Source organism: Setaria viridis, chromosome 7, assembly GCF_005286985.2.
Source record: "Setaria viridis chromosome 7, Setaria_viridis_v4.0, whole genome shotgun sequence".
Lineage (NCBI taxonomy): Eukaryota > Viridiplantae > Streptophyta > Magnoliopsida > Poales > Poaceae > Setaria > Setaria viridis.
This window is the reverse complement of record NC_048269.2, coordinates 276,453-292,675: the sequence shown is the minus strand read 5'-3', so window position 1 is coordinate 292,675 and position 16,223 is coordinate 276,453. Positions and strand designations below refer to the sequence as shown.

The 16,223-nt window shown below is 40.1% G+C and overlaps 1 protein-coding gene across 3 annotated transcripts; it reads left to right on the top strand.

Moving 5' to 3' along the window:
* Positions 1-4,287: 4,287 nt before the first annotated feature.
* LOC117863528 (probable LRR receptor-like serine/threonine-protein kinase At1g06840) lies at positions 4,288-15,569 on the top strand. Of its 3 annotated transcripts, XM_034747298.2 has the most exons (21): positions 4,288-5,147; positions 5,238-5,258; positions 5,665-5,832; positions 6,078-6,231; positions 6,718-6,789; positions 6,919-6,990; positions 7,292-7,435; positions 7,507-7,578; positions 7,649-7,720; positions 8,302-8,376; positions 9,289-9,357; positions 9,490-9,558; positions 9,687-9,758; positions 10,134-10,220; positions 10,306-10,374; positions 11,305-11,795; positions 12,715-12,867; positions 13,098-13,381; positions 13,745-13,796; positions 14,241-14,491; positions 14,593-15,569. In XM_034747298.2, the coding sequence occupies exons 3-21, from the start codon at positions 5,697-5,699 to the stop codon at positions 15,103-15,105; spliced, it is 2,907 nt and encodes a 968-aa protein (XP_034603189.1). In that variant the 5' UTR covers positions 4,288-5,147; positions 5,238-5,258; positions 5,665-5,696; the 3' UTR covers positions 15,106-15,569. The 3 variants fall into 3 exon arrangements, with proteins under 3 accessions (XP_034603189.1, XP_034603187.1, XP_034603188.1); XM_034747296.2 differs by lacking the exon at positions 5,238-5,258; XM_034747297.2 differs by lacking the exon at positions 5,238-5,258 and having other exon boundaries at positions 5,651-5,832.
* The last annotated feature ends 654 nt before the right edge of the window (positions 15,570-16,223 follow it).

The following is a 16,223-nucleotide window of genomic DNA, read 5'->3' as shown; positions in this document are numbered from 1 at the left end:
GAGAAAAAAACGAAGGGACAAGAAAGAAAAAAAAGAAAAGAAAAATTATTAGTTCTATCTATGATTATTTTTTATTATTAACCCATTTTATTTTAGTTGAAATCACAATACAAATTGGAGGGGAAAAATAAAATCCATTTGAACAGCGCGTTCTAACTAGGGGCACAATGGAAATTTGATATCTTATATGCATCCACATAAATATAGGAGAAGTCGTTTTACCGAACGTTTTGCAAATAACTTTAGCTCCAATAGAGAGATCACTTCACCAAAAGAGCCAGGACCTCATTGTAGCCTTGAAGGAGATAAAACTCACCAATTGGGAAGTGGTGAGCAAGGACTGGGATAAAAACGATACATATTTTACTAATTTTATTATCTTTGTATATTAGCATAGGATTTGTCTAGATGGCACTAATAAAAGCTCACATTTCTAATCCATCATGTGATTTTTTTAAAAAAAATAAAAACAAATGAACTAGAGATGCTCAAATTGACCGTATTTGCACAGAGAGAACAATGCAAATGAACCTTATCCATCATGTTTTTCCATCAATAATCTACATCCAGCAGCTACAGAGAGAGAGAGATCAACTTTTTTTTTTTAGGAAATAGAGGGATCAACTTACTGTGCGGAACGAAGAAACAAGAAGGATCCAATCCATTCATGGCGAACAAAAAAGGCAGGCCCATCGACTGGGCTCAGAAAAAAGCAGGCCCATCCTACCACGGGCTCAGAAAAAGAAGGCCTATCTCAAGGAGGGGAACGAAACGATATCGAGGATTTGAGATAACACTGTTGGAGAAAGAAATTCAGGTTATGGGAAAGGAACCAAGAGCACCCTTGTATCATCCGTGATGTCAGGAGCCAACGAGCTAGTAGTACAAAGTCAAAAGATAAGTATACGAACTTTACTTTTACGCCTCCTTTACACACCACCCCACAAGGCCACGAATTCTTGCAAATACATGCGGCGTCAACGTTGAACTTTCCCTGTTGCTTAATTAAAAACTTAAACCTTGAATGCTTCAAAAAGTTACTGCTTTTTGTACCGTTTTGTGCCCTTTTTCACTTTCTTTCTTTATTTTTAGTATAGGCATATTAGGATTTTGAAAAGTCAATCTTCATAAACTTTGACAAAACCATCTCTATCGTCACCGAATGTTCATTCTCAATCTACGCAAGTGAATAATGATTTTCAAGCAACTTTTATATTCGGTTCCTCTTGCATCCTAATGTTTTTTGTTTTATTTGATAGCCCCGAAGCCTCCAAGTTTATGCCATTTTCCCCCACAGATGTTCATAAAGCAAAGACAAACATAAATGAAAACGATTTGACCAGTGAACCATTAAACCGAAGGTCTCACCGGTTCGATGACCAGCAAGCATGTGTTGTCGATCATTTATAGCAGTTGAACGTCCAAAATCACCTTCTCCCATTCTAAAAATTCTCATCTCTCTTGTCAAAGAACTCCGAAGAGCTATATCTTTCCCAGCATATTTTTCAATGATATCAAGAACTCCAGAAGTAGTGAAACTATATTTCTCTCTTAGTTGATCATTATACTGGTTATTAGGATTGAACCAAAAGCCGGCAGCATGAATATTCTTATCAAAGTGTTTATCCCATCGTGCATCTATGTATTCCAAAAAGGGCTTAACTAAGTCCTTCTTCCTCTGAAACCTCTTCTCAATTTCCTCTCTAGAAGCATGGAAGGCTGCAAATAGATAGCCCATTGCAGGTCTCTCATCACTGTCCACAATTCTCAACATCCTAACAATTGGTTCTGATAATTGACAGACAACAGCACAATCTTTCCAAAAGTTCTGATCTAGCACAGCTTTGGTAATTTTTTTCCCTTGTGGATCCTTATAATATGCAGAGTTAGTCCACTCACTACAGACAACCATTGCATGAAGATCAGCCTTGTGCTTGTATATGCTTTGCAAAGCAACAAAATTTGTAGCAAAACGAGTTTGCGTTGGCCAAAGAATTTCATGACCCTTAGTGAACTTCCTCATTAGATATAATGGATAACAATGGTTGTAGATATATTTTGTAATAGATGATGCATGAGCTACAGTGGTCTTCACTAAATTTTCCTTGCCAAAGTCAGATAATACTAAATTCAAACAATGGGTAGCACAAGGGGACCAATAAATAGATGGGAACTCATCTTCTAATCTTCTACCCGCAGCAACCATGTTTGAGGCATTATCAGTGACAAAATGAACAACATGTTCAGCACCAACAAAGTTCACTACATCTCTAAATAATCTGAACAAGAACTCTGCAGTTTTGGAACTTTCAGTGGCATCAACTGACTTGAGAAAGATAGTACCTTTGGGACAATACACCAAGAAGTTGATGAGGGTCCTTCTCTTCCTATCAGTTCACCCATCAGCCATAATTGTGCAACCAGTTTGCCTCCAAATTTTACGAAATCCATCAACAAAATTTCTAGTTTCCTCAACACACTTTGCAAGTAATGGACCACGCAAACTATTGAAAATTGGCCCCTTGTATCCTGAACCATATGCACACACAACATCAAGCATTGGCTGATAAAAGATGGAGTTACTTGCATTAAATGGAAGTGATGCATCAATAAACCATCTTGCCATACACAAATCAGTCTTTAACTTGACTTCTTCTCCTTGGAGCACACTCTTTATTGTAGGTTGATCCCCTGGGCAGTTCTAGGTTTGAAATACTTGCCAATACTAGGTAGCAACGCCTCTTTTTCTTCCTCTAGTTGTTGCAGTAGGACCATGCCGGGTTGGGGCTGCTTTAGTATTAGAGACATCATATGATTCCTCATTTCCAGGGTCAGGCCCATATGGGTTTTCTTCCTCATAGATCTCTTGCTGCTTCCTTTTCTTATCTTTCCAATTTTCAATACTTTGATTCATTACATGTTGAACCTCTGGACCAACCTTTGGACATCCAGCCACATTTCCTAGATATTTGGCTAGATGTTCCTTGAATCGATGGATTCCTCCTCCTTTCAAAATCATGTCACAGTACATGCACTTGATCTTCTTTTTTCTTTCCTCAGTAACTTGTGTACAATACCCCCATGCCGGATCAGTTTTTCTTCTTGTCCTTACTTCTGTTCCAACCTCTTGGCTAGGTGCTGCGTTATTGGGAGTGTCTGAAGAATCCACTGTGAATGTTAAGTGCAAAAAAAGACCAATCAGTACTTCAATAATAAGTATACAAATCAGTAGTACCTACTCTAATTTTGTGCAATAATAAGCAATAATAATACTAATTTGTAGTGAGTAGTGAGTACTAACCATTAGCCATGGTAGATCAGAAATTCAGAACTTGCTGTTGCTGTCGATTGTCGAAGATTGACTTGCTGTTGCTGGCTTGTTGCTCGGCTGCTCCTGGGTCCTGGCTCCTGCCTGCCCTCGCTCAGGGCCTCAGGCGCGGCCAGCGCTCCGCCGGTCCGCCGCCCAGGCCGCGTGGTGGTGGGCTGGTGCCTGGTGGCCCGCCAGCCGGCCCACTCGCCCGCCGCAACGGCGCCCAGGCGTGGTGGCGCGGCGCCTCGCCGGTCCGCCGCCCAGGCTGCCAGGCGTGGTGCCTCGTGGCGCTGGCGCCCCACCGGCAGCCGCCCAGCCCACTAACGGAGGGAGGACGGGGGATTGGGGGAACAGGGATGGACCTGGGGCTGGGTGCTGGGAGCCTAGGACCGGTGTTCGGTGGACGGCGACGAACGGACGGAGGGGGCGGCGTGCGCCGGCCGCCAGGCGCCAGTGCGTGCAGCGCCGCCACCGGCCGCAATTTTTTTTCCGTGCGATTTTTCCCTCTGGCCAAGTCTCTGTGCTGCCTTACTGCCTAACCCTAAAAATTGAAGAATTCCATTTTTGCCCTCATGGAGATAATGCTCCCCTGAATTGATAGAGGGGCATTTTGGTGAAGAATCGAACCAGTCCGGTTCAATCAGAACCGCCGGTTTACCGGTTCCATAAAAAACCAGCCGGTTCCACCGGTTTTTAACGGTCCGATTGCACGGCTGATCTTTTAAGCGAACCGAGCCAGTTTAGGCCCTGGTTCGGTACCGGTCCAACCGCCGGTCCGGTCCGGTTCAAATAACTATGGGTTAAAGTTAGCCAATAAGCTACATAGTTACATAGAGGATTTGAAATCGTCTATAATTTGAAAGGAAGAATTGCAATATTTTAGATTTTTCATTTTTCCGAAACGCAGGTGCGGGGGTTTTAGGGACGGGCCCAGCTGACAGCGATGGCGCACATTTTTGTCTTTTCGTCCTAATCTCGGCGACGGCGTCGTCAGGGGAGGGGAGCTCATGCCGATGAGCGGCGGCGGCGGCGGTAATGGCATGTCAGGACCTCCAGTCCAGGGCGAGGATGAGGATGGCTTGGCCTCCGCAAGCAGTCCGAGAGTCTGAGCCCTTCTTCTTACTCTCGCCCCCTTCCTTTTGATTTTTTCCTCCGCACGGATTGGTTTGGCCCGTTCAATAGGCGGCGAAATTCAACGTGCTGAGGTCAGTGGGTGAGGAGGCAGACGGGTGGATGGGTGGAGAGCGAGAGGAGATGGAGGCGTTGGAGGGGAGCAAAGCAAACCTATCCTGTTCAACACCAACCCCAGGTCCAATCCACCGCTGTCAGGTCAGGACGTCAGGTCAGTGCGTGAGCGTTGCATTTAGTGCTGCTTGGAGCGGTCGATGCTGGAATGGTTGGGAGGATTGGGATCCAGTCTCTTCTCCTTCCCGGAGAAGCAGCGGAAGCAGGAGGAGCAGGTGCAGTGGAGGAAAGAAATGGTCACCCAATTCAGATCTGGCAACGCAGCGGAAAGGGTCAATGCAGCTCTCTCACTGTCCCTAAACAAGGGCGGCTGCTACCTTCCTCGCTTGTTCGCACCAGCAGCATCAGTGTCCCTTTCATAGGAGAGATCCCCCCTTTCCATCGCATTCACATACCCTCCGTTGCCTTTGCCACTACAATATCTTAATCACCAGCGTAAACTCGCCGTTGTTGCCTCCTCTGCTTGCCACTCGAGAGCTTCCATCTTTCTTTATTGCGCCGCCCCCTCCATTCGGCGGTTCTGTCATCGGCGCCCCGATCGGCTCAATCAATCCCTCTGGTTGGTGCTATCTGCTGCTTGCTTTGCTACCTGGTGAGTTGAGCTTTCCTTGAAGTTGCTCTTGATTACCTTGGTTAGTTGCGAAATCCTAATTTTCTTTCTTTTTCTCTGTTGAGGACATAGCATGCCACGCTTTAATCCTTGGTGAGCATATGCTCAGCTATGGTGCTAGCTATGGTGTCATGACTATATTTGTTTGTTAGGATGCAACACCAACATTTCCTTCCCTGTCAATATGAGCAGCAAAGGAATTTATTTCTCCTTGTACTGTGTTACAAAAATTTCTCATGCCATGTTTTCATCCCATGTCATCTCTACTGCTTGTTGGTTATTTACTTTGAATTCTTGTGTGTATTCTAATAAAAGTTTACTCCTTTGAGTTACATAAGCTATCAACTACAAGCCTCAGAATTTCCGACTAGCAAAAGTTTTCCTTTGGAATGCATAGCTTTCTTAAATTTACCGGCAGATTCGAGCAGTAATTTAATCCGATGCCCTTTGTGTATCTTCGATCTGTTCAACTAACTTCTGCTCAGCTGTTCCCTAACAGGGAATGGATTCTGTCACAGAGAGCCTACAACCATGAACTCTGAATATTCTGGCCAAATGGGGCAAAATTCGTTACGGCCTCAAGTATTCTTTCTCTCTTTCGTTATCCTCACATTTTATCTTGCCCTTTTGCGACCAGCGACTGCACAAATCACTGCACCATGGGAAGGTAAAATCCTTTGTATTCGTTGCATGCATACCTCTCTTATGTTAGTTTGATCTCTGCATATTCCCCATTTGTTTCCATTTGACTTTTACCTTGTAAGCATGACCTATCACCTGACAGGACAGGTGTATACAAGTCAGCAATACTACCTTTTTTTCATTACAGCTATTTTTCATGCCTTCGAATTTCTTTCTTCTTACATTTTTGTCAAACTAACTGTATCTAAAATTGGTCCATCTACTCTGCAGTTGATGCTCTCAAGGCTATCAGGGGCAGCTTGATAGATCCACTGGGACGTCTTAACAGCTGGAACCGTGGAGATCCATGCACGGGAAATTGGTCCCATCTCATCTGCTACAATGCATCAAGCAAAATCGATGGATACTTGCATATACAGGAATTGTACGAGCATAAGCGATCACCTTGTCAATCAATTGCTTCTTTTACATTCCACACTAACCCTTCTAATTTGTTTTGAGTTGTTTTTTGATGAATGACTAAACTTGGCCTTGGTTTTGATACAAATTTGTTTACCACCTTAGCTTAATAGGCCAGGTTTGCACCTGGATTTGTTTCCACTTTTTGAAAGAAAACTTGATAATAGCATCTACTCTCCCTCTCTTTTCCAACATGCGTTGCATTCTTCCTGTTTTGGCATTGTTGGAAACTACACTGTATTTGGAATATTGGAGGCTTCGACTAAAAGGATCCAGAATGTGTTTACATAGTACTGGGGGCCTTGTCCCTTCTAGTATCTCTGGAGTTAATTATTTTGCTAGTGGATCTGATTGCTGCAACACTTGTTTCACTTGATGACTTTTTTCCCATTAGCCAGTAGTTTCCATGGCTATTAAAGTATTTACATCTATAACGTAAATGTGATTGCAGACAGCTCCTAGCGTTGAATTTATCGGGAACTTTGGCTCCTGAGCTTGGTCAGCTTTCTCAAATGCGAATTATGTAAGTTAATGATTTTTTGCTGGCAATCAATTAACTGTTGAGTCAACTTTAGCTTGTCATTTGGATTGCGCACTTGTTTAATGTACATGCACAAAGGCGTTGAGTATTTTTTTTCCTGTTTCTTTGAAGGGATTTTATGTGGAATTCAATAGGCGGGAGCATACCTAAGGAGGTTGGCAACATCACTTCTCTGGAATTAATGTAAGTCTTAGGAAGTTGGTCAACAACATAGTCTTTCTGAATCAGTTAACTAGTTATATTTTGGTTGTATACGGAGCTTGTCATCTTCCTTGAGCGCTGTTAGTTTAGCTTATTGTTGCTACCCTGAATCTAAGATGCATCCTGATACTTGGTATTTTTATTTTTCTCTTTAACATGTCTCTGATTATAATTTAATGTGTTTCTCTGATACAAGTAGTGAAGATGGGCTTTGCAACTTTTTGCTTCTTTCATGCAATTATTTCTGCTACTGTAACATGGTGTCTGTTTTATGTATTTGCAGGCTCCTAAATGGAAACCAATTGAATGGTTCTTTACCAGAGGAGATTGGCTTCCTTCCTAATCTGAATAGGATTCAGATTGATCAGAACCATATATCTGGACCAATACCGAAATCATTTGCTAACCTGAACAAAACCAAACACTTGTGAGTAGTATTGGTTTGCATCTATGTAAGCAAAGAATAGGTATCCTAATGGCTTTTCAATCTTGATCCAGTCACATGAACAACAACTCATTGAGCGGTCAGATTCCACCTGAGCTTTCCAGATTACCTTCACTTGTTCACCTGTAAGTTCCAGACTGCTGCACCATTACTGATCTTACTTTATACTTTGCTGAGAGTATTTTTATTTTGCAGATTGTTGGATAACAATAACTTGTCAGGCTATATTCCTCCAGAGCTATCTAAGTTACCGAAAGTGTTAATCATGTATGTAAGCTTATATTTTTCTGTATCACTATTATGCTAAGTTAGTTGCATTGCCTACCATTCTTCGATCAGGAATTGGATAAAGTTTAGCTTGGCATGAAGCGCAATTCATTTGCAGTGGTTACTCGTGTCTGTTGTTTCATAGCTCGATTGAATTTAAGTAGAGCTAATCTAGAGGTTTGGGAGGACCACAAAGTATTAACCTCTGTGGGTCTAAACTTCTTCTATGGCAATAGCAGCTGATGTCTTTTATCATTCCTTCATTTTCTCAGTGAAAACTTTATCTAACTGGCTACTGTAGATTATGTAGTAATCTTGGTTTAAATCTGGTTTTATCCTGATCTTTAAGGTGCTTTATTCTTGCCAACAGTACACGATTTTTGGGTGCTTTCCACTCTTTCTTGACCAACAATAATCAAAACTAGTTGAAAAGAAAGAAAGCACTTCATCCTATTCATTGCACATTGTGTAGTTCACTTTTTTCAAATATTTGACCATGCATCTGCAATTTCACATTTTAAAACTGTATAACATCCATTGTCCATTTTATTTCTAACTACATCTTTTTAAAATGATCCCAGTCAACTAGACAATAATAATTTCTCTGGAAGTTCAGTTCCTGTATCTTATGGCAACATCACGACACTTCTGAAGTTGTAAGTTTGTTTTAACTCCTTTTTCATTCTTTTATTTGTTCTCAAATGAATTTTATTACCAGTAAATGCAAATCCATACCCTCATTGTTGGTTTACCAATTACCATGACAACTCCCCTTCATTTGGTTGAATCTTTGACAGGAAAAGAAATCTGGACATGTAGATTTTTACTTTTATATTACTGCTTATTTATATTAGTAACTGTCGCATAGATATTGATTGAATAGCATCTTTTGTCCCTGACGATCGCTGGCCTCCGAAGGGCCTATCAGTGGTCTACAAAGTAAAATGCGTACTGTACCTTGTCCAATTATTAGTTAAATGCTGCAGTGTTGATTAACCAAACTTAAAAAGTTCAATTCATTTCTGAATTTCTGATTAAGCCACTTGTTTGTCTTTCATAATGACTATCTGAGGAAATAGTTTGATTAATATTGATTTTTCTATCTCCTAACATGTTGCAATCTAGCTTATGAATATCCAAAAAGTACAGAATTGTTGAAACATTGGGAAAGTTTGCAGTAGAGATCCCTGTATAAATGTATCTATCATCTATACATCACAAGTTAAAGTTTATAGGATGACCTCCCCATCCAAAGAATTGACATTCCTAATCTAGTGAGAGCAAGTCAAATCGCGTGAAATTAAAGAGGATATATAACAAAAAATTAATTAGCTGTTGCTAATATTTAGGGTATTATAAATTTATAATGGTAAAATTTAGGCTTGCACACGAGATGTTTGACAAGCATATGCAGTTCATTACCCAAAATGGGGCTTGCCTTTGAATCCTTGCACATTAAGGTGTAAAGCTGCAGTGCATCTCAACTGTATTTAGTATTCTGCTCTGTGTTTTTCCTGTAATAGCATTTATTAAAATCATAAATTAATATAATTGATACTCATCATTAGGAGTTTGAGGAACTGCAGCTTGGAAGGACCTGTTCCTGATCTCAGTGGAATACCCCAACTTGGTTACTTGTATGTGTAAAATTCTATACTACAGCATCACAATTTTTTTATTATTAGCAAAACATTTTAGTCTTAGTCCTTGCGCATCATGCTTAGGAGAATTTGGCAGTTTTTCTCATCTTGGTCTTATTGGTGTTTCAGGGATCTTAGCTGGAATCAGTTGAGGGGTCCCATACCATCCAGCCAATTTGCGAGCAATATAACTACAATGTACAAAACACCCCTTGCAGACAGATCATAGCATCTTATTATTTTACTAAACATTTGGCAAGAAGTATTATTTATTGATCGTTCTAATTGCATAGACGGTGATTTCCTCACTTTCACAATTTATGCAGTGATCTTTCCCATAATCACCTTAACGGTTCCATACCTGGAAGTTTTTCTGGCCTTCCTAATCTTCAAAGATTGTAAGTACGATCTTACCCTTTTCATGCTATTTATAAGTTAATGTGGACAGTTCATGTGATGATCCTTTCGATCATTTGTAGAAAACTTTGCATAGATGATTGGTCTTGAGATACAAAGGATAAGAGCATTAGGATGGTAGCTTTCATATCATTATTGCTTAACAGCGACAGTTACAATATGCCTCCTTGTAGTAAAGGGCTCTTCTTACTTATATATAAATTTAATCTAATAGATAAACTGCCATGCCTCCAAAAATAAAATAATTATCTTTCATTGAGCATAGTTTCTTTATCTCAAACAGTATGCATGGTACCTATGCTCTGAAACGGTCAGTCGGATCAGACTGAACTGAGACTTCATTGTCCTTTCTTCAGGTCACTGGACAACAACAACTTGGATGGCTCTGTTCCTTCTAATATCTGGCAAAATATTGATCTCAGTGGAAATAGAAGTCTTATACTGTGAGATATTCTAATCTTCACTCCCCATCACATTTTTCTAGAACAAGGTAATTGATAGTCTAATTCTCTGTTGAATATTTTACAGGGATTTCCAGAACAATGCTCTCACCAATCTATCAACGCCTCTTTCGCCCCCTGACAATGTTACCATCCTGTATGCATTTCTATTCAATCCTTTCTTCTTGTTATGAATATTGACTTCTTTGTGTTATTAGAAAGGTGTTATGTTATCACTGATTTGTTTGATCACCTTCGCTTAAAAAAGAACTGATGCAGACCTATCTATGTTTTAGTAGCTTCAAAATAGTGTAACTTCCATATACTGTAGCAAGGATATATGTGACGCTTTTCATTCGATCATCTGAACATATTAGCATATAAGATGAATACCTTGAGTCACCCACCTTGCCTTGTTTGTCTCGGTACACCGGTACGCAGCTTAGTTTTTTAAAATCCAAACCCCTCTGTAAGTTGCCTGTGGCTTTCCATTCATTTTCATTTATTGACGCCCATTAGCGAAGGTCAGTACCTAACCTTTTTGGGCAAGCCCAAGTCCCAAGAAAGTGGTGGTTTCATGTGGAGTTATGGTGCTATTGATCGTTTCATGTTAGAAAAATATTCAATTTGTTCCTTACATGGTCTGATATAGATGTGTCATAGTACTTGGGGACAGCAAAACATGTTTTTTAATATAAACATGAACAGTTGAGCATTTGGTGTCAGAACTTTCTGAAAGATCTGTTGTTTCTTTTGCTAATTGGCAAAGGGCAAGAGAAATGAAGTGAAAGATGGTTTCATTTTCCTCTTTGTGTACATCCTATCCATATGCTCCCTTCTGTATAATTTTGCATTTGGCCATTTCTAATAAAAATTGCAAGAAAGGGGGTTGTTTGGTGCATATGTCTAACAATGTCATCATTTAGCCTATAACTTCTTTGATTCTAATAACAAAAACTAACGGTTACTTCAATACTAATTTGCGAAAGAAAATGCAGTTCATCAAGAACGGAAGAGCATGTTCTATATAGCTTTCTGTTGCTTCTGTTTCAGTGCCTTACTTTTTCTGCCATAACTTAATGTTTAGGTTGCATGGAAACCCTGTATGCACAGTTCAAAACCAACAGAATATTTCTAAGTATTGTCAATCAAAGACAGTTGTTGCAGATGGAGGTTCCTCAAATAACAGTACACTTTGTGGACCATGTTCTACTGACATGCCTTACGAAAGAGTGCTAATGTCACCTATACCGTGCTTTTGTGCCATTCCAGTTTATGTGGATTACCGGCTTAAGAGTCCTGGGCTTTCGGATTTTGTTCCCTATGAGGCTCTATTTCAGCAGTACTTATCATCTGGGCTTTCATTGTTATCGTTCCAATTAGAAGTTTCTACTTTTATGTGGGAAGAAGGCCCAAGGCTTAAGATGTCCCTGAAACTATTTCCAAATAGAACACTCATTTTCAATGCAAGTGAGGTGTCTAGGCTCAGAGGTATGTTCACAGGTTGGCAGATTCCAGACTCTGACATATTTGGACCCTATGAGCTTCTCAACTTCAACCCAGGGTGGTATAGCAACAGTATGCTATCTTTTCTCTGCATCTATTATTTTCACTTATGCATTCTATAGTTAGATTAGAGATTTTGGTGAGTTTAACTATGAATCTATGATAATGATACCTTGCATCTTTTTTCCCTCGACTACATAGGAAGGTGCGTATATTTGTATTAAGAGACAAAACAGTCTTACACATACTCCCTCCGTCCCAAAAAACAAGTCGTTTTAGGATTGTCCTAAGTCAAACTTTTCTAAGTTTGACCAAGATTATAGAAAAAACTACATATATTTATGGTATGAAATAAGTGTCACTGGATTTATCATGAGATATATTTTTATAATATACCTATTTGATGGCATAAACATTGATACTTTTCTCTATAAATTTGGTCAAAGTTGAGAAAGTTTGAGTTAAGACACACCTATAATGACTTGTTTTTTGGGACGGAGGTAGTATATTCACAATACACACACAGGAGGGCAACTATAGCAACCAACAGCTAGACTGGACCTAGAGGGCCCTAAGCCCCTCTGCCCAACTGAGCACCACAATACCTCATTTGAAATCTCACGCTAGATGTTATCGCAGATTTGCATCTAACCAGAAACTCTGAGAAATGTATGTGACGAACAGCCGATGTCACTTGGCAAAGCTGAGCAAGTTAAGAAAACAATTTTTGGGCCTAAACGTTACAGTAGAATATGCTATCGCACGTGAATTATAATGGAACATGTATATTCCAAATGAATAGTTTGGGATTGAAAAAGATGTGCTGTAGCAGTCACATGGTGCTGTTGATCAAACATGCCTACAAAACATAGTGTTATGGAAATCTTGCTAACTTAAGTTTGCTGCATATTCTAGATCAGTTTAAATTTCCATAACTGTAGAATGTCTAGAAGATAGAGGGCTTATATGTTCTCTTTGCTATCTTTCCCAGTATTACCACAGGGTAGAAGGTCCATTCTGAGTACAGGTGCCATTGTTGGGGTAGTCATGGCGGCATTTGCTGCAGCCGCCATTCTTTCATCCCTAATTACAATTATCATATTGCGAAGACGTTCAAGACATTCTTCTTCAAAGAAACGCTCTGGTACCCTCCACCTCTACTCCCTATGGTCTTAAGCAGTTAACGGTTAGAAAGTTTGTTTTTTTATTAAAATGAAATAGTGTTTCAATTGCCCCCTCTATATTCATTTATTTACTATTTTAGTAAAGGAATTAATGTGCATATAAGTATATCCTTTCTATATGATTTGCTATTTGTCTGAGCTACATTTCCTATCCGCTGGTCAAATGACAAGGTTCTATTGTCTGATGCAGCAAAAAGAATTTCAATGAAAATTGCTGGTGTAAAAGACTTCACTTTTGAAGAATTGTCACATTGTACAAATGACTTTGATGATTCAGCACTAATTGGCCAAGGAGGGTATGGGAAAGTATACAGAGGTGTGTTGGCTGATGGAACAGTAGCAGCCATAAAACGAGCACAGCAAGAATCTCTTCAGGGTTCAAAGGAATTCTTCACAGAGATAGAATTGCTGTCCAGGCTGCATCACCGTAACCTGGTTTCTTTGCTTGGTTACTGTGATGAAGAAGATGAGCAGGTTGTCCCTGCAACCCCCCCCTCTCTCTCTCTAAAGAAATGCAAATTTTAAAGTAAATTACGTCAAATGTTGTTGATTTATTATTCAATCGCTTGCTTCTTTTGAACTGAGTAGTGGAAAAATTGATACAAATTTGTTGGTTCTAATGTGCATGTGGAACCTATTTCTGGTAGAGTGATTGAATGAAGTGTTTATTGTTTAGTTCCCACGTGCTTCCTTGGTAGGTATTATGTTTTCTTTTGTGTAGAACTTTGATTTCCTATCTTTTTGGAAGTCATGATATGGATGATTTACTAGTAGGTAATGTACTTTCTATTGAACATTACTGTGATGTAGCCTCACACTGTTAAGCCTATATTGCAGATGCTGGTATATGAGTTTATGCCCAATGGTAATCTACGTGATCATCTTTCAGGTGAGCCCTTATTCAATACCACTATAATCACCTTAAAGTTTACTTATAGTTATTCTATTGGACTAATACATAAAATTCTAAAAGCATCACAAATCCCATGTTTCTGTCATGTATTACTTGCATGCAAGCAATTTCTCCATGTTCAATCTTTTGTTTGCTACAGTTATACAATCACATTGTTCATTCTCACGTCCAGTTGAAAAATGTTATGGAAACACAAATTTATGCATATTTTGTTGTTGTGGATCATTGTCCATTCATATTACCTCCTCCGTTCCAAAAGTCGTGTCTCCTAGTTTTAGAATTTCATTCCTTAATACGTGTCATTTTATGGTTTCTGACCTTTTTTGCTTTCCTTTTTGTGCGCTAAGACTGCTCACCTACATTCCTGCACTATTAATTCTGATATACTGCCTTTCTGACCTGACAATATCCATGTGACAGCTAAAGCTAAAGTGCCTCTAGATTTCCCCATGAGGCTACGGATTGCGCTGGGATCATCACGTGGTATCCTGTATTTGCATACTGAAGCAGACCCCCCAATATATCATCGTGACATCAAAGCTAGCAATATTCTACTGGACTCGAAGTTTGTTGCAAAGGTTGCTGATTTTGGTCTCTCACGGCTCGCTCCGTTGCCAGAAACAGAGGGGAGTGCCCCTGGCCATGTCTCCACTGTCGTAAAGGGTACCCCGGTAAATAGGCTACCATACACTATTCTGGCGCTTCCTGAGATAGTGAAATACACTTCACACATCATGATCAAAAACTAATTTTCCTCTCCTCACTTTTGCAGGGCTATCTTGACCCTGAGTACTTCCTCACTCATAAGCTTACAGACAAAAGCGATGTGTACAGCCTGGGTGTTGTGTTCTTGGAACTACTGACTGGGATGCAGCCAATTTCCCATGGAAGAAATATAGTCAGAGAGGTGTTGGCAGCCAATCAGTCAGGGATGATATTCTCGGTGGTGGATAACCGGATGGGCTCATACCCCGCGGAATGCGTGGAGAGGTTTGCCGCGTTGGCACTGCGGTGTTGCCAGGACGAGACGGACGCGAGGCCATCTATGGTGGAGGTGGTTCGGGAGCTGGAGGTGATATGGCAGATGACGCCGGGGACAGAGAATATAGCATCGTCAGAGTCCGGTGCCCTGGCGATGGGCTCTAGCAGCAGCAACACCACTGGCACACCCACAACATCATCGGCGACGCGGATGGCTTCTTCGAATGATCACTACATTTCGTCCATGGAGGTTTCCGGTAGCAACCTGCTCAGTGGCGTGGTGCCCAGCATCAACCCACGCTGACCGGGCATCGTATGCATACATAAGTTGTGTTATTATTGTAGATAGTAAAGATGGCATATGGATGTCTAGTTGTGTTATGACCAGGCATCATAGTGCTGTGCAGTGTCACCAGGTGCATTTGCGTCGGGTTTAGAAAATTCGTTCGTGGTTTATAGTTATTTTTGTCCTCGTACTAGTATGTAATGAAGGTTAGCCTAAGATTTCTTGCTTAACTGGTCAAGCTTCCATTTGACTTGTGTGGGCTGTAGTAGGTTCCATTTGTCTCCCGGTGGGTGGCCTTATGGACCGAAGGGATGACAAGCCCGTATTACACTATTCTTCTGCTTGGTTTTCTCTTGGGGTAATTATTTTGCTGGGCTTTTGGGACAAGTACAATCATGATCTAAGGTGGTGTTTGGTTGGCTCAAATGTAACTTAATCTGATTATTGAAGGTAACGAATCCTATGTTTGGTTGCGGCTGTAATCGAATTCTCTTATCTAAATAATATCTATATCTATATAATCTTATCTAAATAATATCTATATCTATATAAGCTTGTTACCCTTCCTTCCCACCGTAATCAGATATAAATACACATTCTGTAATTTGATATGTTATGAGAGTACAACCATGTAAAGAGGGTAATCACAAATTCCGTTACCAAATACACTTTAATCTGATTCTCTTTGTGTTTACTTTACCTTAGTACGAACAAAATACTATCTATATATGTCTATGAGTAATTTAGGTTTTTACCGGTTGTCCTCCACTCTTTACATACATGCTAATATTTTAAACAATAACATTGTATCGTTACGAAATAAAGCTTAAAATCAAAGTTTAATAGGGGTATACGCGAATAAGCGTGCTAAAATATACAAAATTTAAATAAGAATATCAAACCAAACATTACGAATCCTCAATTTTGAGAAAGTATTTCAATTCATTTATAAAATGTACACGGTTCTCTTAGAATATGATAGAACCATTACTACACAGTCTAATTTCTACGATACAGTCGTGTGAAAAAGAAAAGGAAGCTTCCCTGGCTATTTTGGGTCTCTAGGAGCTTCTTGGGTCAACTTTCCAGCTTCTGGTAGTTAGAAGCTGGAAAGTTGAAACAAACAGTCTAGTTGT

Excerpts from the sequence above, each read along its gene's own strand:
- LOC117863528 (XM_034747296.2), top strand. The coding sequence starts at position 5,697 with ATGAACTCTGAATATTCTGGCCAAATGGGGCAAAATTCGTTACGGCCT. Across the intron at positions 7,721-8,301 it reads TTACCGAAAGTGTTAATCAT|TCAACTAGACAATAATAATT; the intron begins GTATGTAAGCTT and ends AAATGATCCCAG. Across the intron at positions 9,358-9,489 it reads ATACCCCAACTTGGTTACTT|GGATCTTAGCTGGAATCAGT; the intron begins GTATGTGTAAAA and ends TTGGTGTTTCAG.